Source organism: Musa acuminata, chromosome BXJ3-9 (genome assembly GCF_036884655.1).
Source record: "Musa acuminata AAA Group cultivar baxijiao chromosome BXJ3-9, Cavendish_Baxijiao_AAA, whole genome shotgun sequence".
NCBI classification, from domain to species: Eukaryota; Viridiplantae; Streptophyta; class Magnoliopsida; order Zingiberales; family Musaceae; genus Musa; species Musa acuminata.
In genome coordinates this window covers 48363202-48385607 of record NC_088357.1, presented here as the reverse complement: position 1 = coordinate 48385607, position 22406 = coordinate 48363202, and the positions used below count along the sequence as shown (strand labels likewise).

Sequence of the window (22406 nt, the reverse complement as noted above, 5' to 3'; positions counted from 1 at the left end):
CAACATCCCGACGGTCCTGATGACTTGGTGCCCGATCGCCTCCCGTCGGTTACAATCCTGATCTGGCTCGTTGACCGTGTCCACTCCACTCCCTCCCCCTCCTCCTCTTCCTCTTCCGCGGCCGCCTTCTTGGAAACATCTCACTTCCCCACTACAAAACCCCCCCTTCCCTCCCCTCGCACTTCACCAATCGAAGCAGAGCATCTCGGAAGACGAATCGAACCGGCGGTGAAAGCGAAAAAGGAAACCGGTAGGATTCGATCGGATCGAAGCGGATTAGCGGCCAAAAGATGCCTTCTTTGGAAGATGCAAAAAAGCCGATCGAGGTCCAGGTCCGCTCCGTGTGGGCCGATAACCTGGAGGCGGAATTCGACCTCATCCGCGAGGCCGTCGAGTGTCACCCCTTCGCCGCCATGGACACGGAGTTCCCCGGCGTCGTCCACCGCTCCCGGAAGCACCCCGCCATCCTCTGCCCCGCCGAACGGTATGCCCTCCTCAAGGCCAACGTCGACGCCCTCCACCTCATCCAGGTGGGCCTCACCCTCTCCGACGCCGCCGGAAACCTCCCCGACCTCGGCGCCGGCGGCTCCGTCCGCTACGTCTGGGAGTTCAACTTTCGCGATTTCGACATCTACCGCGACCGCTACGCCCCCGAGTCCATCGACCTCCTCAGGTCCAACGGGATCGATTTCGAGAAGAACCGGGCGCGGGGGATCGACTCCCGCCGCTTCGCCGAGCTCCTGATGTCGTCCGGCCTGGTGTGCAACGACTCGGCCGTGAGCTGGGTGACGTTCCACAGTGCGTACGACTTCGGGTACTTGATAAAGATCTTAACTTGCCGCAGATTACCCAGCAATCTGGGCGATTTCATGGGTTTGGTGAGGGTCTTCTTCGGGGACAGGGTGTTCGACATGAAGCACATGATCAAGCACTGCCACAGCCTGTACGGCGGATTGGATCGCGTGGCGAGCACGCTCCAGGTCGACCGGGCGGTGGGGCGGTGCCACCAGGCGGGGTCGGACAGTTTGCTAACCTGGCAAGCGTTCCGACGGATGAAGGAGCTCTTCTTCATGGGCAACGACGACGGAAAGCACGCCGGAGTCCTCTACGGCTTGGAAGTCTGCTGATACCGAAATAAAAACAAATGTTTATTGATTTATTCGTTTGTACTAAGAGAATCTTGTGTATGCTAGCTAAGAATTCAATGCCAAAAAAATGGGATCTTCGATGGTTAATTCCCTTTGCTGCGAGAGAGGTTCGGGTCCTCGAGGTTTCCTGTGGGCTTCATGGTGTTCTGCTCGGTTACGAGAGTGATGATAAGTTCGAATCAAAGCTGCTTTCAGAAGTGGATTCAGACAAGGGCAGAGTCTAAAGATCCCTTCTTTGACTTGTCTTTCCTGTGGGCTTCATGGTGTTCTGCCCGGTTAGGAGAGTGATGATAAGTTCGAATCAAAGCAGCTTTCGGAAGTGGATGCAGACAAGGACAGAGTCTAAAGATCCCTTCTTTGATTTGTCTAAGATGATGATCAGTAGTATGAACAAGTGAGAGGCTCGCTCATGGGAAACAATTTTGAGCCGTGGCCTCGGGGTCGATGCGGCTCGGTTCGGGTCCGGACGACGGGGATCTCCCCGGGGCGCTCCTCGAGCCCGACCGCCTCCGATCGAGACGGTGTAGCCGTCTCCTCCGGGCAAGAACTCCTCGCCTACGCGTCCAGAGGGGACCTTCGGCTTCGCACCTGCACAAAGGTCGAGCCGAGGCTCTCGGCCCGACCCCTCTGACGATCAAGTTAGCTGATGTGGAGGGGGTTTCAAATGAAGAAGAGTTTTTGTGTGTCCCTCCCCCTCCTTCTAATGAACGAGAGGGTATTTATAAGGAAGCATACTGCTTCCTGAGCTACCCGCTTGCAGGGGGCAGGTTGATAGCGTTTGACTTTGTATTGGCGTGGCGTGAAGAATTGAGCTTTGGCAGGATGTTAATGTGTTTCGATCGGCGTTCCGGTCTGCATTGACCAGGTGCTGTTGCGTGAGGCGTCATCTTATCATAATTACTATCCTCGTCACTCAGTGCCATCGTTTAGGTAATGACAGTCCCGTGGGAACTCGAGAAAGCAAGAGCGATGCACAGTAGAAGTTGACGTGGCCTCGGGTGAAATTTGCCTGATTGGAACCAGTGCACTGAGTCAATAATGCTGACATTGACCTTGCAACTGAGATATCAATGAGGTACCGATGTATCAGAAGACATCTTCGACTTGAATTTTGGTGTTTTCAGAAAATTTGATTTGAATCACTTGAGAAATCGGTGAGGTACTTCAAAGAGTATCATTGTTGTAGAGGGAACACGTGATTGATGTTCTGATTAGTTAAATATGGTCCAACCTCATACGTGCAGAATTGCAGAATTATTGGAGATGTTTCTGAAATGAAGATATTGGGCTCTCAAGATGTCATTGTACAAAGAGTGAGATTGAGAGATATTTTTTGACTTGGTCTCTCGTCTAAATTAGTAACTCGAGGTATATGAGTAAAAACGTAAGTGATAAAAAAAAATAATTTCTTTTTATTATATTAAAAATGAATTGAGATAATCTCTGATCGTCTCTAATAATTTTTCGTTAGTCCACACAAAACAACAAGGAACAGTCCATAATCACCTGCTTAGAACTCTTACTTACGTGAGCAAACGAGTGGAGGGTGATTTCCCAATGGTTTCAGGAAGCTGACATCTAAAAAGTAATATGATCACTGAATCAGCATCCCTGTTCATCAAAAGAATTATGTTCCCCAGCTGAACACCTACATATGCCTTCTGTTTCCCTCTTCCCCTTTCTCGTCTCCTTCGTGTCTTAGTCTGTGTTCATTATTCATACTTCCACGAAGATTTCTATTGCGATGATGAAGTTTGGATAAGCTTAGATTCGGCTGATCTCCCGTGTTAGCTAAGAGGCAAACGTACTTCTGCGAAGCCAGCCGTGGATACACGAAGAGGCAGTCAAAGGGGCATGTGCAGAGCTGGAAGAAATGATAGATGCCATCGAGCTCAGATGGGTGGGCATTGTCCGGAGAGGACAGAGACAAACACACCACAAAATGTTTGCTCGAAGAATCGATTCCTTTCTTCGGATTGACCTTCCATGATTGGAGCAGCGTAGACATCGACACAGGACAAGCAAAAGCAGAAGAAAACGCAACATGTAAGCTAGCGTGGCCATCCACCATTGGCGAGTTAGAGAGCTGTGGCCAATGGCCAGCTAACGAACCTCGATTCGAGACATGACAGATTAGAGCTGTATGCTGTTAGCATGCACAAACAAATTAAGTACTCATCAAAGCATCTCACTGAATCTGTCGCCAATGGCGACCACTCTTCCTGCTTGTATTGAGTAATACTTTTGTCGTGCCACCTGCACACAGGGATTGCCCACGTTCGGTGATCCTCCGAGTTCTTTTCTTTCTCCAGTTTCCCTCCCACCTTCCCTTCCTTTCTCTCGTGGCTGGCTTCAGAAACCTGTCACCCTCTATTAATGCCTCGGGAAGAGTCAGATTACCAGCAACCCATAGCACACGCAGTTCCGTTCATTCCACTCGTAAGAAAGAAGCCAAATGGCCGTGAAAGTTGGCTTTATCTCTCTCTTCTGCAGAAAGGGAGACGCGAGACCGCTCTCTTCTCCTCCTGCTTCATGGCTTTGGCCCTCTTGCAAGCACCCAACGACCCACTCCTTCAGAAAGGAAGACGGCGCTGAAGTTTCCGACGGCTTGGGTTCATCGTACTTGGACTTAACCGAATCGTGCTTCTCGACGGCGTCGGAGGACGACTCGGCGGCCGAGGGCGTGGAGGCCGTGGTTATTCGAGGGCTACGATCGGACCGGCTCTTCTTCGAGCCGGACAGCACGAGCTCGATAACGGGGGCGGCGGCGGGGGCGGCCAAGACCGAGAGCCTTCCCTTCGAAGGAAGCATCGCCATGGAAGTGGAGTCGGAGGACCCGTACTGGGATTTCAGGTGGTCCATGGAAGAGATGGCGATGGCCCATGGACTGGTGGATGTGCAGTGGCTCGAGGAGATGCTGTGCTGGTACTTGAAGATGAACGAGAAGAGGTGTCACGGGATCATAGTCGAGGCCTTTCTGGATTTGCTTCTGAGCCTCGCTTGTTCTATTACGCCTGGGATGGAGGATGGGGAAGACGATGTATATTAATATCACAGTGTGTTTTGATCCTCGACAAGATTTATAGGGTTACTGTTCGATGCATTCAAGCGGTGAAAGAATCAAGTTTGACCCTTCTCTTGGCACCCGCAGCGTTGACCCACGTCTTGGGTCCATGAGGCTGACGTGGAAATCTGCGCTGAGCGGATCCGACGCGTTCTGATCGACGGCACAAATCTTGATGGAAAGATAGATGTGTTGACGTGATTTAAAGGGACGCGGCGGGGGACCCACTACCGGTGCCATCTCGATAGGCTCGCAACCAACGGTCTCAATCGGCCGTAGCGCTCCGAGGCAAGCAAAGTATAATCTTCCCACACACACACACTCTCTCTCGTTCGGCTGATAACTAGAGTTTCCCTCTTCCATTTCTCCACTACCACCACCACCACCACCACAATGCCGTCGTCTCATCATCTCCTCCTGCTCTCCCTGTCTCTCCTCCTCCTCCTCCTCCTCCTCCTCTTCTCCGCTTCCTCTACTCCAGTCTCCCTTCAACTCAGCCGCTTTCCTCTGCCTCCCCATCCCGACCCCCTCCACCGCCTCGCCGCCCTGGCCTCCGCCTCCGCCCTCCGCGCCTCCCTTCTCAAGAACCCCCGCCGCCACGACGCCTCTCCTGCTCCTTATCGCTCCCCACTCTTCCCCCACTCATACGGCGGTTACTCCCTCACGCTCGCTTTGGGCACCCCGCCGCAGCAACTTTCCCTCCTCCTTGACACCGGCAGCCACCTCACCTGGGTCCCCTGCAGCTCCTCCTACCAGTGCCGGAGCTGCTCCTCCCCCTCTGCTGCCCCCATCATCCCCTTCCTCCCCAAGTCTTCATCCTCCACTCGCCTCGTCGGCTGCCACAACCCCCGCTGTCTCTGGATCCATCCCCGGGACCGCCTCTCCCGCTGCCCCTCCTGCAACTCCACCTCCGACGACGGCTGCCCTGCCGTCCCCTGCCCACCTTACGCCATCATCTATGGCTCCGGCTCCACTGCCGGTCTCCTCATGCTGGAGACACTCGCCTTCCCCCACCGTACCGTCCCCGACTTCGCGGTCGGTTGCTCCATCCTTTCCGAACGCCAGCCCGCTGGCGTCGCTGGATTCGGCCGCGGCGCTCCCTCCCTCCCGTCCCAGATGGGGCTCAAGCGCTTCTCCTACTGCCTCATATCCCGGCGCTACGACGACGACGCCGTCGAGAGCGGTTTCCTCGTCCTCGACCCCGCCAAGGACGACACCTCCAGCGGCCTCAGCTTCACGCCCTTCCTCAACAATACCGCCGCCGGCGCGGACGAAGCGTCGCCCTTCTCCGTCTACTACTACGTCGGGCTGCGCGAGATCGCCGTAGGCGGCGAGAAAGTCGGAGTCCCCCGTTCCGCCCTCATCCCCAACTCCCGCGGCAACGGCGGCGCTATCGTCGACTCCGGCACCACGTTCACGTACATGGCACCGCCGGTGTTCAAGCCTCTGGTCGCCGCGTTCGTGAACCGCGTGGCGGGGCGGTACAAACGGTCCGCCGCCGTGGAGGCCCGGACGGGTCTGCGACCCTGCTTCGCTCTGCCGCCGGATTCGGCCGAGGTGGAGCTACCGGAGCTGACCTTCCGCTTCGAGGGCCACGCCGAGATGCGGCTCCCGCCGGAGAACTACTTCGCGTTCACGGGGCCGGATAGGGCGGCAATGTGCCTCACCATCGTCTCCGACAGCGACGGCGGCGCCTCCTCGGATAACGCCGGCGGCCCGGCGATCATCCTGGGCAACTTCCAGCAGCAGGACTACTACATGGCGTACGACCTGGAGAAGGGGCGGTTGGGGCTCCGGCGGCAGTCATGCCTGCGGTCGTGACGAACAAAGCGACATAAATAGGTGCTATTAACCTCCAAAAGGTCGATTAACCAAGAAATAAAACTAGTTTGCCGTTGATTATAACGGACGTACGATTTGTGTACGGTAAAAGCATGAAGATTATGATGACCGTCGTAATTCCCGTGAGATCAGAGTCGTTGGTTATGAATCGCACGGCAGTGATGCCTAATCGTGTCGATTAGGCTCCTTCGAAGGCGTCTCCTTTTTAGCTGCTTTGAAGATGTGCACAGCAATTAATATTCTATCTTGTGAAGGGTAAAAGATAACACGGCCCGAGTCGAGTCACACGAGGATCTCAGTCTCTTTTTGCCCTTTCTTTTAGCTTCTGCTGTAAGCTTGCTAATCACGATTCTTGCAGATTTAATCTTCCTAATTGTAATAATTGCATGATATTTAAAGGATACCTATCAGATAATACCCGATGGAAGAAGACCAACAAAAGGTTCAGAAGAAGAAGAGGAAGATAAAACATGTATGCATATCAACTGATGAACTCAAGACATAGTACATGCGAGAAAGAAAAACTATAATGGGAAGGAAACATATCGGTGGATACAATCTGCTACTAAACGCGAGAGGGCAAAGAGCAAAAGAAAACAATGAATGAATAGTATATCCATGTGGAGGTGAGGGGATCAGAAGAGATCCACATCACACTTTGTCCCCTCGAACTTGCCCGAGCTCCCGGGCACCGGAAGCTTCAAGCTGCAGTCGATCTTTTGCTTGTTGTAATGGATCTTAAAGATCCAAACCTTCAGCCTCAGCCTGGTGTAAAGCTTCACGTCGACGTAGTAGTAGCCTTCCTGCTTCTCTCTGTTGTAGGTCGTGGCGATGGAGTCGCCGAGCAAGAGGTTCGTGCCCTGGAACGCCGGGTACAGCATGGTGGTGTTCTTGTGGCCCTGGTAGAAGGTGGGGAGGACGTCGTAGTCGAACCTCGATCCGTCGTACAGCGCTCGGGCCTCCACGTAGTCGTAGTAGATGCTGATCCGCTTGTTCGGGTTGCGGATGCTCATGTCCATGCTGAGGTTGTACTGCAGACTGTTGTTGTTGCTGGAGAAGGCGAACTGCGTGAGCGAGGCGGTGCCGACGTACACCTTGACTTCGTTGGGGCGGAAGACAAGCCAGACGACGAGAACGACGATGCCGACGATGATGACGATGGAGATGATGAACTTGAAGAGGGTGCAGAGGAGGCAGCAGGGGCCGCAGCTGGAGCGGCTGCCCACGCTGTGGTAGGACTGCGTCGGAGGGACCGGAGGGCCGTAGTAGGCTCCGTTCAGGTGGCCTTGCTTCGAGTTTGACATGGTTGGTGGGGATGGGGGTCAAAGAGAGCAAATCAGATAATAAGAGGGCGCAAAGGGAGACGAGAAGAGGGTGACGCTGCGGTGCATCATGAGGTGGTCGAAGGCGTGGTCTTTATATAGAGAGGTATTATTGTTGGGAGGGGAAGGAAGGAGATGAGAAGGTTCCTGCGAAACCCTGAGGCGAAGGAATCCGAAACGCGTGACAAGGCGAAACAGGCGACGCGTTCGGGGAATTGGTGCGCGTGCGGCGGAGTCAAAAAGTTTGGGATGATCGCGGAGAGAGATTGGTAGCTTGTTTTGGATAGACGCGATGGTAAGTAGGCAGAGGGAGTCCTACTTGGTTAGATATCAACACGGATACATATGGAAGTGCCCACAAATTTAGCTATGTGATGACTCCGCAAAGTCTTCGTGTGTACCCCATGAATGATATGTCTTCTTCGTGGAGTTGGGGAGGGAGTTGCTTTCAGAGGAACCAATTCTGCAGATGAGAGTGGGCGACTTGTGCGGGAGCAAAGCCTAATATAAATTATGCTCTTCGAATTCTATTATGTGTGATTCGAATTAGAGAAAGGAGAGAGAGAGAGAGGTGGGTGAATTTTGATACACATCGACATGTTAACGATATACTGCTACGAAGCCTTCTTCAGAATACGATCGATCGATTGGGTGTGCGAAGGAGTCTCTGCTATGCACGGAACAAAAAGCAGTAGTTATTTACCGGATACGTGTGCGGTCATCTTCGAAGGTCGACATCGCAGAGGCGCGGAGTTCTTTTGGGTTTCAGATTGTCTTCATGTTGACTTCTTATGCGGAGAAATCGACAACATGAATGACATGTATTGCTTGCCAAAGTAGACTTTGACTTCGTGAACTACGGCGCCTCACAGGTGTCGTCGTTGATGGAATATGACATCTTTTGAGACGAAGCTTCTCTCTCTCTCTCTCTCTCTCTCTCTCTCTCTTAGTCCCTACATGTGAACTCACGCTAGAAAGGAGCATCTCCTTGGAAGGGGTTGCGTCCACAACACGCACGTCAGTAAGTCTTATAATATACTTAACATCTTATGTTTTATTGTGGAAGTTTAGAGTTCAAATTATAAGATACTTTTAACATCTCCCTTTGGATTGCATACGGGTGTTTTGTTTTTCAATATTAATCATTTTTTTTTTATGATGAGATGAAAATAGACGAATTAAAATAATTAATCTCAAAATCATCAGCTTGATTTGAATGATAACATTGTGTTCATTTAAATTAATGCGTTATATTAATTTATAGATTAAATTATTATTTAATGCATACTAAGAGTGGAAATATCTCAACCACTTAGTGGGCCCCCAACATTCTTAACCGAGCCCACTTAACTAGACAAGCTGTGTCATGAAATGTTGCCACCTGTTTGAATTATAATCACAGTTTATTTTTGCTTAAATATCATTACGCCACCTGTTTTCATATTATATATATAATCAATATAGACAAATGGAAATACTTTCGAAAAATGGAGATGACGTGGTCAGATGTGGACGTGAGAGAGAAGACGTCAACGTCACCGTCACCGTCACGGCTGATGGCCGTCAAGATTGTAACGGCCTCACCGTCAGACGTCGACGCTGCAGGCGGTGATCTGCTGGAATCGGAACAAGGGCGGGGCGCCGCCGTGGGACTTGGCGGTGTCGACGGTGAGGAAGGCGGGGCAGTTGGCCTGGAGGTGGTAGTGACCGGAGATCCAGGTGCCGACCTTCCACCGGAGGAGGCCGTCGACGCGGACGTAGAGAAGGAGGTAGCCGGCGTTCTCGTCCTGGGAGAGGGCGTCGGCGAGGTAAGGGGCGAGAGGGACGTCGGCGCCGTAGAGGTACGGGGACCAGACGGTGACGTCGTTGTGGCCCTGGTAGCCGGAGGGGAGGGCGGTGGCGGCGGTGACCTGCTGGCTGTTGTAGAGGACGAAGGCGTCGAGGCGGTCGTAGTAGACGCCGATGCGGTCGTTGGGGTTGCGGGAGGAGAGGGTGACCTGGACGACGGAGGTGAGGAGGGGGGCGGCGCCAGGGGTGAGGTTGAACCGGAGGAGGTCGGCGTCCTGGAGGTAGAACCTGGGCTTGGTGGGGCGGAGGACGAGCCAAACGACGAGGACGGCGAGGAAAGCGAGGATGACAAGCACCAGAAAGGTCGCGAACAGGCGGCGGTACAGCTTGTGCCGCTTCTGCTCTCCATGGATGCCGCAGTCCTTCTTCATGGTGGATCCAATGACGATAACGTCGAGGGGATCGGGAGATGGGAATCCGAGAGCGGAGAGAAGCGACAGTGAGTGGAGCGGCGAGAGGGGGGTGTGGTGTCGCTTATAAAGAAGTGGCTTATACTTACTTTGCTGGTAATGATAGGATTCATTGCGCAAAACGCACTGATTAATGGTGACGTGGCGTAACTGTAGAACAGAGGAAGTGACGGAGTGTGCACCGGAGTCAAACCCGATGGTGAGGAGAACATTCACGAAGATGGCAGTTACGCAAATAAGTAATGAGTGGCGGGCGTTAACGGAAGGAGTTGGCGTTAGAATAACGCACCGCCTCCGACAAAAAATAAATACTTGGGCTAATATGGAGCACATTCTTACAAAGCTCGTAGTTGATATTCTTGTTGAAGATTAAGTTTCTCACGATGGTGCATAAAGGAAAAATATATATCTAGAGAGAGAGAGAGAGAGAGAGGCAGGCCAGTGTACATGCCAAGGTGCCTTTCGTCGAATGCATGAGACAGGGCAAAGGCAACATGATAAGAGTGAAAAAGGATGGAATCATTCAGGATGATGAAACTAGGTATTCTGATGAGCAAAAACTGTAAACAACATTTGGTTTATCAGAATAGCATCAGCAGTCGAGAAATCTCACTATATTAACCAACCAAGGAACAACAAAGAATATAACATTAAGCTCTGCAGGCAGTAGAAAGCACTGGGAATATAGATGGTTCTTAGCTGATTAGTGCAAATAATGCAGAGGATAGTTGGTAAATCTAAAGAGGAAAGCATGTTAGGCTCATCCCTCACCAAACCCTAAAGTTCTCAGAGTCACATTAAGTTAAAAGCAGACCTTATATTCTGTATCCTCCTGTGATCTTTGGAGGCGTCCCTTCCATCAAGTATTGCCTTCTTGAATCAGTCAGTTCCACATATGACCATCGTTTTAGTTCAGCTTCTTCATCTGACAGACAATTTCTTACTCTGAACAAGTCTGGTAGAGTTAAAAGTCTCAGTGTTAGAGATTTAGATGAATTTGAATTAAGTTGGTTATAATTAATATATGAGATTAAGCATCGATTCAATCCAAAAGCTTAATTTTCTAGGTTGTGGACCAAAACTAATATATGTAAATCTGACTCTTTCAATCATATCCTATCAATTTATCTATCTTCTTCTCTGTGGCATTGTAAATTCCAATTCCTAGATTTGGTCACATCTTCCACATGGATATGTATTTCTCTGTCCGATAATGCTATCTAAATTGATTGTCAATTCCTTTCTTAGACTCGAAGAAAATAGTGCGACATATTGACAGTTGATTTATCACATTCTAAATTTTTGTTATAGAAAGTTCCCATCCATCTCACCTATGTTCATCAACGATGCCGAGTAACAAATCTATCACGGTCGAAGCAAATACTGGAACCATCAGAAACCCATCTCGACTCTAAATCGGAGACGATTGAACTTTCAACCCACACTAATAGATTCTTTTACAACAATGTGAAACATTCCATAGATGATTTCGTATTAGACACCTTATAATCAATCACCCTATACACTAATTTTTACACATGCTAATCGAGACCAGGATTGCTCAGTTTGACAATGTCAGAAGGACATTGACACTCCCTTGTTCTAAATTGGGCCAAGCAATAACACTGAACCAGTGTGGTCACTTCTGCAAAGTCAAACAAACCAAAGTAACATTGGTTCTATAATCAATGACTATTTAGGTAACAAACAATACTTTCACCTTGGATTGACCTAATTGACATTATCCTAGTCACTTTTGATAAGGTATATTTTAGGTGCAGGTCACATCACAATCAATGCCATGTCACGTCACCGCCAAGTCAGTAAGAGGAGCACCACCACGCATCAAGCCAGAATCCGTACCAAGGCGTTGCTTGGTACGTCCCATCCCGGAAAGCTTGAGATGGTGTCGTTCCGCGCATCTCGAGACGACGACCACACAAAGGTACCATCTCATCCCTCGAGGATCGACCGCCACGCCAAACCCGTGTATGGCCGACCCTCGTACAGTAGTATAAAAACCTCTGGCCGGCATCTGGCCCAGGGGGAGGCAAAAAACAAACAAAAACCTCCACCAATCACTGACTTGATCGTCGAAAGGGCCAAAGTCAATAACCAACCGACGAGGGCCTTCTATGTAGGAAAGCAACTTCCACAGAGCCACAATCATCATCCCAACCAAGAGACGCCAACACTTTACTGCCAACACCCGTCATGAGGGCATGACCGACTTCAGCAACCAGTAAAGCTGACCGAAGACTCCCAACATCGACCTGTGGACCACGTCGTGCTGACTCACCAACCATGGTGCATCAGTTCATCAACAACTTTGACAACTCATGATAAAAAAAAAAGGAGAAAAAAAAAGGTTTGGAAGGAATTGACTGTAGTCCCAAAAATACCAATAGTTTCATAGCAGCCTTGTATATATCAAAGAAACAAGCAAAACCTACAAAACACCAATAATTCCAAAAAAAAATTCATTCTTATATACTTGCATTTCCCCACCACTTCGGTAACATTGCACAGATTGATACAATTCAATCGACAAAAATAACCAAGAGCAAGATATATAAGAGAAAACTACAATAAAAGTATATCATTTCATTCAAGAAGTAATATCCACACTAAAGAACAGAGACCTCTATGCTTATCTATGTTATGCATTCTAGCAGACATATAAAGTAGAGGAATAAGTAATGGAAAGATTACCAATCAAAAGAACAGAGACTTCAGACCATCCACGCATGCTTATTTATGATATGCATTCTAGAATCGTTCAAAGACATATAAAGCAGAGGAAGAAGCAAAGCCAAGATTACCAATCAAGCTCACCATCCTATGTTGACCTGACATTGCTTTGTTGGCCCAGCCATCGATCCAGAGGTGACCGTCTCGTTGATGAGCGATATACTGATGCCCTCGCAGTACACTTTCATGACGCTGCTGCTCGTACTCCACGCGCTCGTCTTAAACCAAACCCACGCCTCCACCATCACGTCGAACCGGACGGCGCCGCTGGTCGCACGATCGCGTGACATCCCCCTCGCCACGTCAAGACCCACAGACTCCTGCCGCGTTGCCAGCGTTGCCTGCAATGTGGTGGAGGTTCTTCCCTCCTGATAGAAAGGGGAAAGTGCTGTCTCCGCGAGGATGACGCCGTCGTATGCCACGGCAGCGGCGACGTGGAAGTAGTTGACGCCCATCTTCTTATTAGGGTTGGAGACGTTGAGGGCGACATTGAAGGAGGAGGAGAGCTGCGGGGAGGGCCCGGAGGGGGAGGAGAGGTTGAAGGCGGAGACGGTGGCGGAGGAGACGATGAAGACGGGGGCGCTGGGGCGGAGGAAGAGCCAGAGGAAGAAGGAGATGAAGCCGACGAGGAGGAAGGCGACGGCAGCGGCGATGAGGATGCGGTAGAGGAGAAGGTTGTGGTTGGCGGAGAAGGCGGCGCCAGTGCGCGGGTCGGCGTAGTAGTGGTCGGGCCGCGGCGTGGCGTAGGTGTACGCGGTAGCGGACGGGAGAGGCGCTGTAATTCCCGCCGCCGGGTACCCGATGACGACAGGTTCGCCGGTGGGCTTGGAGTGGGTCGCCATTGAGAGAGAGAGAGGGGTTGGGGAGGGGCTTACGGTTAAGACGGAGGGAATGAACAGAATAGACGGCGGATATGGGCCAAAAAAATGGACGGCTGGGATGGCCCCATCGAGACGAAAAGTGGGAAAGATGATGACATGATGACGTGCTATCGGCTATAAAAAAAACTCGGTGAGATGGACGAGAAACATCCCATCGGTCGCTTTTTGTCTTTAGCTGATTGGCTGCCGTTCGATGCGGTGAAATGAACCTAACATCGTTGCCAACGAGAAATGAATCTCCCGTCTCGTTCATCCGAATCATTCAATCCGTTCAGCGTTTTATCCACCTCGTCTTTCCTCAATAAACCGAATATGCATATCTAATTATGAGTGAACCGAGAGAACAAACAATTTTACATCAATATCAATTGATTCAAACAGGATTATTTAAAGCATATCCAAGATAAAAACGTTAAGCTCTCAAGATTAAAATATCAAAGAGATTTCTTAACATTAAATCTCTCCGTACATCTATATTTGATCTAACTGAAAGTATACATCTATATTTGATCTAACTGAAAGTATATTTTTTATCATTTATTTCTTTTTATCATTTATTTCCTAAAAACATGCTTCGGGATTTTTATGAAAGAGGTCTAAAGTACGACGTTTAATTCATCTCATGCGAGTGCATTAGGATCTCCTCACCTCTACCAAGAAACAACTTCTTTTGGGTCATGGGACAACATGAAATGGAATGTGGCTAAACGTTCATGCTGACTTGATGTGGAGTGTTTCATACACATCGGAAGAAAAGTAAAGAACCTCGTTACAAAACATTACAGCAATTGTCATTACACGCATCCATGGTTTCTTGCTACCCAAAAGAAAAAACAAAGTCTTATTTTGTTCACATTTCACGCTATATACACCATTTTTTTCTAAAACAAAGAATCTTGAAGAAAAAAATTGTGGAAAAAGGGGTAAGCACTGCAAGATATCGATTCCTTCTTGACACAAATGCAGGAAAAACTACCCAGAAGAAGGATGGAATCCTCATGTCGTCTCACTCATCAACCCCTTGAAGCTCTTGGCTAACCAAATTGCAGTTTCTCGTGGGGAAACCTTATCCTTCCCAAAAGGTTTTAGGACCACCGCAAGTTCTTCCAGCCTATTGTGCTGCAGAAGATCCGCCGAGAGCTCTAACAACCCTTCGAGTGCTTCTGCCCTCTGTCTGAAGGAGTTCACATCCAATGTTTCTTTAACTGGAGTTTCCTCCTCCTTTGACCTGAGGACGTGTTCCGATGAAGCTGATCTAACCTCCGTAGTATTATAACTTGATTTTGCCGTCTCTGGGCTACTTGGCTTCTCCTTGATACTGCTTTCTGAAGCATTCATCTTAGGTTTCACGGTTTCAATGAATCCGGCAGGCTTCAAATTATTTGGCATCTTTCTCATATCAACCTCATCCTGCACCACGTTCAATAACTTTCCCACATCGATGTTCTGAACGCTCTTCTCCTTGTTCTCTAAGATAGGCTGGTCACCACCAACACGAAAGCTGCTGTGCCTTATGACATGTATGACATCATCAAAAACCGGGGTTAGATGAGGTGCTGCTGGTTTTTCCGACATCTGATTCGTAGCTGGTATATTTTCCATAGGTGAGTTCTTAGGTGTTGCTGAAACAAAAGGCCCGATATCTGCTATGGAAGATAGGAGCTCCCTGACAGTAAACCTGTCGACACCAGTTTGTGTGACCATTTGACTCTGATCGGGCTTATTCAAAGAAAGATCATCCTTGTAAACAACATCTTGATCAGAGATTGAAGAGGTTGGCTCTTGGAGTGAACTCAAACTCATCATTTCATTACTTGAAGTGCTGTTCTGCAAGTCCACTGCACTAATCCCCGAATTCAGAATAGGTCCGCTGTCATGCTCATGACCCTCTGCTGTTGAATCATCGAGGCTTGGATATGTACCTGATGATAACAAAGGCATTGGTGGATTAGATTCAGAAATTTCAGGGAGCACTATTTTCTCAGCAGAATCAGCTGTAGTGTTTGAGGATAACAACATGTTCTGCTCCTTGAGAACTGGTTTTGGAGAATCTTGAGTTGAAACAGGTGGAGCATTCGAATCACCCGTTTCAATCTGCATCTCTCTTGAAGGATCTAGAGGAACATCCTCTGATTGACTGTTGACTTTAATCGGGTGACAACATTTTTTGTTTACATCACTATCAGGCTCCTGAGTTAGGTTGGCTGAAACACATTTGATCTCATTTTCAACTGGACAATGAACAACTCCAGCAGATTTCTTGGAAGGTACAGTAGGCTTTCTAGAGATGCTGGGCGGTGGGGTCCTTTGCCTTGTCTTGGGAGAAATATTATCTTCTGCAATATATTTGACACGATCTGGTGGCGAAACACCATCATACCTGATTTTAGTCTTCGAAGAAGGCTCGGATACTGGTAACTGAAACATATAACAAATTAATCATAGATTGAAATTATAAAGAAATACCTCGAAGTTTCACAAGCTTCACTTACCAGTTGCTTAAATCTGTGTGATGCTTGGACATGCTTTTCAGAATCACCATTAGTCTTGGGAGGCTCATCAGGTTGCCCTTCTGCACTAGACTTTGAAGTTGAACAGGCGCAAATAGGCTTGGACATCCCCTGTGATGGATCTATGCCAGAGTTATGGTTGGAAGCACGTTTTGCAGGGTCCCTATTAGTTTGGATTGGTTCATGAGCCTGGCCTTCTGAATTAGGCTTCGATGTCGAAGTGGTGCTAACAGGCTTAGACAATTTAGGTGTCGGTTCTGGGTTAGTCTTGTGATTGGAACCACTAGCAACTCTTACACGGGTTGCTCTCATAGGAGAACTTTCTCTTGCTTTTCCCTCCTCTTTTAGAACCATGAGAATGTTATTTACAGTTTTTGACTGCTTCGACTCGAGTTTTGGCTGCTGATCAACATGTATGAACTTTGATGAACTTTTTCTCTCTATAGCAGCTTTGGAGACCTCATTACCATGTATGGCATCCACTGGTGGCGTATATGCGTTGGGAGCTAAAACATCAGTTAAAGCGCTGTCTGCTCCAGTTGTCTTTTGCTGGCAATCAGCTGTTGGACCAGAAATGTTATGGTCACCTGACCGTAAACTATCTTTGTCACTGCTGGAAACACTGCTGCTTTGGCTTTCAGACATGTTCTTCCGACTTCCGTGTGAAGTGGAGATGGGCATCTCTGGTGACTGGTTTACACTCGAAGGATCCGGGCATGGACGGTGTTCAATGACATATGGTTGCAAATAAGGGTGTTGTAGAATTTCAGATGCCTGATTGGGTTAAATCATAGAATTTTTAGATTATGTTATGAATAGATGCTTATCATCAAGGGCATGCACACACAAACAGATAATTTGCTACAAATGGAGAGGACAATTTAAAGGGCTTACACTTGGCCGATTTTCTGGATTCTTCCTCAGCATGCTTTTGATGATTGCTTTCCTGCATGAACTGTGTATTAATAAGTCCATTCTTAGCAAACAGCAAACAAGTATTCAGTGAAGAATATATTCCCATGTTTGTCCAAATATAACTTCTCAGGAAGTATCATATATGGTAAAAGGAGTTCAGAAACATTTGTTTTCGGGAATGAGCATCACTGGAAATAAGATTGTTCCATGGTCTGAAAATTTGTTCTAGATCGTGTCATACTCGAGCAGTAACAACTAGAAGAACTTATAATGCAGGCTCTGTTGAAATTAATTGCAATTTTATATTTAAATGCACATGTGTGATGATTCACAATGTCAGCAGAAAACTAAAATATAAACGGCTTAACAATTAATAAGTCCAAATGATTTAATTATCATTTGATGATAGTGATACTCACAATGAAGAAGAATAACAAGCCGGGAGTGGACCAATAGAGGACCTGTTAATCTTGCTTATCAATCCAGCCATATCCTGAAATTTATTTGACACATCAACCAAAGAAAAGTGGAAGTGATTCTTGCAACCAATGTTGAAACAACATAATGACTATGAAGAATAGCAAGAAAGCCAGAAAAGTTTGAACACACCAACATGTCAAAACAAGAAATTACTTCAGCTCCACACTTGAACTGTCTGTGCACATTGGTAAACGAATAAGAAAAGGTATTTAAATTTGACGATTGGAGGAACAGACACTCGCAGATGTGGTCATGGCTTAGTAGTCAAATTTTAGATTTACATTTTCATCTGAGAATTTGAAGGTTGAGAACTTGTGATTAAGCATTTTAGGTAAGTGACTCAGGCTTATTAACTAACCATCGGGTCAAATCGTGACATTTACCTCAATGCACCTGTGCCTAGTTATCTTAAAATCCAAGAGCCTTAGAATTTTGGGTGAAGTCGAACTCTAGAACAGAGATCACACAGTACCAGTGAACTTTCCTAAATTTAAATGGATGGAAACAGAGACAAATTACTGTATCTTTTAATCAGTTTCAAATTTAAATTAAGAATTATTGAGCACAAACTTCATAAATTTACAAAAACATAGCAATAAGGGGATGGTTAAACTTCAGGAAGAACATGTGTAGTGAGTATTATGAAATAAATAGCTTTGGTAAATGGGCTAAACTTCCAATAAGAGATTGCAGCAGAAAGAATGTCAGAGCAAGACATTGGCTGGTCAGCAATAGACCAATAAGATAAACATTCATCAACCATTTCTAGGACTCGGGAACAGATCAATTAAAAAAGTCAGCATTCAAGGAAAAAGGTCTTTGACCAGCAAAGATGATACCACAAAAGGCATTACACTGATACATAAAAGGGACAAATTGCTATCTGGTGCTTATTTCTTTTACTGTGCTTTTGCATCAATATTCAAATAAAACAATTAATTAAATATGCAAGAGGCTTACAAAAGCTTTAAATGCTGGTCGATGAGCAGCCATCTCATACACACAGCAACCTAACCAACCAATTTAAAATTAGTCAGGATCTAGGCATTACTTCATCAAAGTCATTTAATCAACCTGACAAATTCATGAAGTAATCATACCTAAAGACCAGATATCTGACTTGAAACCATAAGGAATATCAGCAAGGAGCTCTGGACACATGTAATTGGGAGTTCCAACAACCTACAGAAGGAGGATCTGCTCATCAAAATTCCAGTAAAATGACAAGCATATACAGCCCAAATTACTGCAAAATTCTTGAAAGGTGGAAGTATCTAGAGAACCATTGTACATCTGATTTCAAGGCTAAGTTAACACAGAATTAGCAGACAATTCGGCAGATGTTAATTTTGACATACAAATTTTACTATAACTTCTCCAAGTTGGAAAAGGAACATTCATGCAAAGTTCATACATCTGAAGAGCTACTTGAAGACCAACATTTCCTCCTTGTTCAGCTCGAAAGAGCCAGGAAGTCAATCAGGTACACATAAGATTTTGAACGGCTAAGAGAAATAAGGGAATCTTAGACTCATTCAATTACCATTATTATCTTATGATGTTTCTTACACCAGAATTTGCCTAACAAAGATGACACTATTTTAAAGAAGAATATGAACTTACTTCCGATTAGAAGTTACTACACTTTGTAATGTTAGTAGCTCCTGTAACGTTCAGTTGCACATGATACAACACAGCCCCGTATTCCCTAAGATAATGCTCAGCGGTATAGCTCTTTTGGGACAAAAAATTACATCTGCGTGGTGTGGTGTAACAAAAGTTTTCAAGCAGGTGTTGCCTCTTGGTAACACAATTTACAGTTCAGAGAATAATTAAAATGAATAAACAAAAAACTGACAGTAAATCTGAGATGGCAGTAAACCAGTAATACTCCTCGTAAAATGAACTTCACATATAATGGGTTTCCTCATACAGAAGCATGGGAGTCAAGGACCAAAAGAAGTTATGGCAATATAGCCACCCATCATAAAGAAGGTCCCACAAATGGCAAATACAAGATGTGAAAGGCTGAAAGCACATTTGCTAGGCCTTTTCTTAAGGAGAACATGGAATACTGAATAAAACATTTGAAAATGGTGACCAAATAAATACAAAGTTACTTAAAGAGCCCTGTACATGAAGGGATTTGATCCTTCTGGGACAATGAAATGATGATTTGAACTAGTCCTAAAGATTAATTATAACATAAAGATAATATTAGTGTCCTCACACCACGCATTGTTACTAATATTAAAAACTGCAATCATAGAGGAGTAACTACATTAAATACATAGATTTAAATTCTTAAAAAACACTCATAATCATAAGAAGAACAATCCTTAAACACACTTTTCCCAAACATATCCAGAAGAAATCATAGATTTGTGTACTCAAAACAAAAGAAAAAGGTCAAGGATCTGTAGCACAAACCGAAGAAGCCAGATCATCTGCTTTCAAAGTTTTAGCAAGCCCAAAATCCCCTGCGCATGAAACACAGCAAGCGAAAACTTCAGATATGCAACAAGAGGAAGGCTAATCTAACTTCATGGTTAGACATCAAAGTCACTAACCAAGGCGAACTTCTTGATCCTTGGTGAGAAATATATTCGAGCACTGCAACAAAGGTGCAGAAAAGACAATGGAAGAAATCAGACAATAGCATATGCTACAAAAAGCCAGCTGCTGCCAAACTTGTCACCAACCTTGAGGTCTCGATGCAAAACAAAGTTGGAATGCAAGTATTCTACAGCTAATAGCAGTTGGACAAACCATTTCAGCAATTTCTGGTAGAAAGAAACATATCATAATGCCACCGTTATATAAAATCCCTACGGTGGTAGACCAAAAAATCAGAAGAAAACAATATTACCTCCTCCGGAAAATATGTTCCGTTTGATCTTTTCATCAACTCAGCCCTTTCAGACGCAATAGATTAAAGGCTAAAGAAGTCCAGAACGTTGACATGGAAGAAAAACTATAAAAGAACAAACATAGCAGTCTAGCACTTACATGTCTCCTCCCTCACAGTATCCAGTGACAATACAAACATAGCAGCCCTGCATCCAGAGGCAACGTTGAGACATATGATGTGACAACAGAGATTATACGTATACGCTCAGTCTACTTGTTCCAGACCTTCTCCACCCAGGCTTCCTTGAACTCGACGACATAAGGGTGGTGGAGCCGTGCGATAAGAGCCATCTGTGGAAACCAAACTTTGACATAATTAGAGAGCTTGGCATTAGTGATCCTAAAAGCAGGAAAGAACAAGTATTCATTCTTTGGCAGACCTCCTGATGAGCAGATCGCCGGCACCGCTCAGTCTGCCTCGCGAGCCGGATTTTCTTTAGAACATACCTGAAATCCGAAAGACACCGAACAATCGATCAAAGAAGGCTCCAGAAAGGGGTCACTGAGTTTATCAGACTTACTTCTTCTTCTCTTGCTTATGGTTCACAAGAATCGCAGCACCGAAGGCTCCCCGGCCGATCTGTTCCATTATCTCATACTTATCCATTCTCGACTCCGTGAGTCCGATCCACAAAGCGGAACGACGAAAAGATTAACAGATCCTTCACGAGCTTCAAGTAGAACCGCTTCGGCGAGCCGAATCCTTTTTGTCCTCGAAGATAAAGCGTCGCTACTGTCTCTCAATCCCAACTCGAAATGCCTTGCTCCATGGATCAATCAGTCAGATCCCCTCCAGCTCCTCGGATCACATCGAATCAAAGAACAACAGCTTCCATTTCAGGGCACTGAGATCCAGAACTGGCACTGTAAGAAAACAAAGCCCAAAGAAATCAATCTTGACTTCCGAGTGCGATTGGAACTCACCATACGAAATCGATCGAAGCGCCGATCTCAATCATCACCTTCTAACACGCAATGCTTATCGGCAGTCGGATCTCCCGATCTCTCGCCGTAACAAGCTCCCCGGAGCCGGAACCTGGCCTCGGGGAACGATCCAATCGCCTCTCCGGATACGGATGTAGATCGAGGACGGCAATGCAGCCGGGGATTCGGCACCTCGCGCGTCGGAACGAGGGTTGTTGGTCGCTTTGGGTTCTTCTGTTTCTCCTCTTTATTTCTCTTTCCTCTTTTACTCACACTCGGTCACTCTCGCCGTGGCACTAATTTTAAATTGCCGCAAGGAATAATTTATAGGAGGGGCGAGTGGGTGAAGCGACGGGGAGGGAAGGAGAGCAGTAGCTAACCATAGGGTTGGGGTGGGTCTTTTGGTGGGTTGAGTTAAAACGAAGGGAGCGACATGTAATGCCGTGAGACAGGGAGATGTCAGACCGCAGCGCGGAGCCCTCCGCTGCTGTGATTGCCATTAATGTGGCCTCCGCTTTCGAAAATATAAGAGATATATATTTATAAAGACAATAAAGGCCATTTTAAATTATTAATACGAATTGAATGAGTAAAGCCGGATATTAAATAAGTGTTAATATATTTTAATTCGGGTGATAATTGATCCTAAAAACTAATATTACAGGAAAAGGTGTGTTTTATGTCATCTCGGCACTTCGCAAGTGTAGATATGTAAAACCACTCGTCTTTGCTCGCCCGAAGCTGATAGGAAGCGTGGTGTGAATCTTGAAGGCACCGATCAGGTGATTTCACGCACCTTAAAGCCAGACGGAAGCAGCAAACGGCGTGCTGCACAGCGGAGCATCCACGACCCGTTGCAACCTCAGCGACGAGTGTGGGCCCCGCGATCATGTGAGAGGGAACACAATGGATCGGCATGCATGTTTGGATTTAGTTTAGGTATTCGGATTCCCCGCTACAGCGGGCGATGAGAATATTTGGGAAGAGAACCCCACCGCAACAATGGTTAGCCCGAGTGAAGTGTGTTCGCATGTAACTCACGTAAATATTGATGAGGGCAATAATGGCGATGGGACGTCCATTGACATCAGCTCCACTAACATAATGATCCACGCCTCGATTTAACTTGACACGCCTGATCGAGACAGACCAGGACGACGACCGGGCCACGCCACGTCCTACGCAAGCTCGGTGATGAGGGCAATAATGACGATGGGACGCGGGTTAACGTCAGCTGCACCCGGATGATGCCTCACGCCTCGATTGACCTGACAGTGCTTGGCCAAACCTGATCGGAACGTCGACCGAGACCTATTAATATCCTGCGCGAGCCCGGTCCTTCACGCCACGTCAACATCGGTAGCAGACGTTACCAAGAGTACGATCCTGCTCCCTACAAGC

General features: G+C 47.0%; 7 protein-coding genes across 10 annotated transcripts; 3 read left to right on the top strand and 4 right to left on the bottom strand.

Annotated features, from left to right (window-relative positions):
• The first annotated feature begins 176 nt into the window (after window positions 1–176).
• LOC135649590 (probable CCR4-associated factor 1 homolog 11) lies at window positions 177–1235 on the top strand. The gene has a single exon (XM_065168103.1). The coding sequence runs from the start codon at window positions 291–293 to the stop codon at window positions 1125–1127; it is 837 nt and encodes a 278-aa protein (XP_065024175.1). The 5' UTR covers window positions 177–290; the 3' UTR covers window positions 1128–1235.
• Window positions 1236–3603: 2368 nt separating this feature from the next.
• On the top strand, window positions 3604–4197 carry LOC135649348 (transcription repressor OFP13-like). Its single transcript, XM_065167615.1, has one exon. The coding sequence runs from the start codon at window positions 3604–3606 to the stop codon at window positions 4195–4197; it is 594 nt and encodes a 197-aa protein (XP_065023687.1).
• Window positions 4198–4604: 407 nt separating this feature from the next.
• LOC135649345 (probable aspartyl protease At4g16563) lies at window positions 4605–6180 on the top strand. The gene has a single exon (XM_065167612.1). It carries the CDS (start codon window positions 4606–4608, stop codon window positions 6031–6033), a length of 1428 nt encoding a protein of 475 aa, XP_065023684.1. The 5' UTR covers window position 4605; the 3' UTR covers window positions 6034–6180.
• Window positions 6181–6513: 333 nt separating this feature from the next.
• Window positions 6514–7433, bottom strand: LOC135649347 (NDR1/HIN1-like protein 10). The gene has a single exon (XM_065167614.1). It carries the CDS (start codon window positions 7356–7358, stop codon window positions 6690–6692), a length of 669 nt encoding a protein of 222 aa, XP_065023686.1. The 5' UTR covers window positions 7359–7433; the 3' UTR covers window positions 6514–6689.
• Window positions 7434–8740: 1307 nt separating this feature from the next.
• Window positions 8741–9687, bottom strand: LOC135649346 (NDR1/HIN1-like protein 1). The gene has a single exon (XM_065167613.1). The coding sequence runs from the start codon at window positions 9593–9595 to the stop codon at window positions 8963–8965; it is 633 nt and encodes a 210-aa protein (XP_065023685.1). The 5' UTR covers window positions 9596–9687; the 3' UTR covers window positions 8741–8962.
• Window positions 9688–12465: 2778 nt separating this feature from the next.
• Window positions 12466–13227, bottom strand: LOC135649136 (NDR1/HIN1-like protein 2). The gene has a single exon (XM_065167245.1). It carries the CDS (start codon window positions 13225–13227, stop codon window positions 12466–12468), a length of 762 nt encoding a protein of 253 aa, XP_065023317.1.
• Window positions 13228–14014: 787 nt separating this feature from the next.
• On the bottom strand, window positions 14015–21309 carry LOC135649743 (serine/threonine-protein kinase Nek5-like). 4 transcript variants are annotated; one of them, XM_065168479.1, is made up of 15 exons: window positions 21006–21309; window positions 20603–20926; window positions 20462–20528; window positions 20307–20372; window positions 20181–20227; window positions 20041–20086; window positions 19874–19954; window positions 19742–19784; window positions 19602–19651; window positions 18272–18353; window positions 18132–18181; window positions 17111–17184; window positions 16671–16731; window positions 15759–16550; window positions 14015–15684 (listed from the first exon to the last, which is right to left on the bottom strand). In XM_065168479.1, exons 2-15 carry the CDS (start codon window positions 20686–20688, stop codon window positions 14263–14265), a joined length of 2967 nt encoding a protein of 988 aa, XP_065024551.1. In that variant the 5' UTR covers window positions 20689–20926; window positions 21006–21309; the 3' UTR covers window positions 14015–14262. The 4 variants fall into 4 exon arrangements, with proteins under 4 accessions (XP_065024551.1, XP_065024552.1, XP_065024553.1 ...); XM_065168480.1 differs by having other exon boundaries at window positions 20603–20945; window positions 21044–21309; XM_065168481.1 differs by having other exon boundaries at window positions 16671–16722; window positions 21006–21308.
• Between the last annotated feature and the right edge of the window lie 1097 nt (window positions 21310–22406).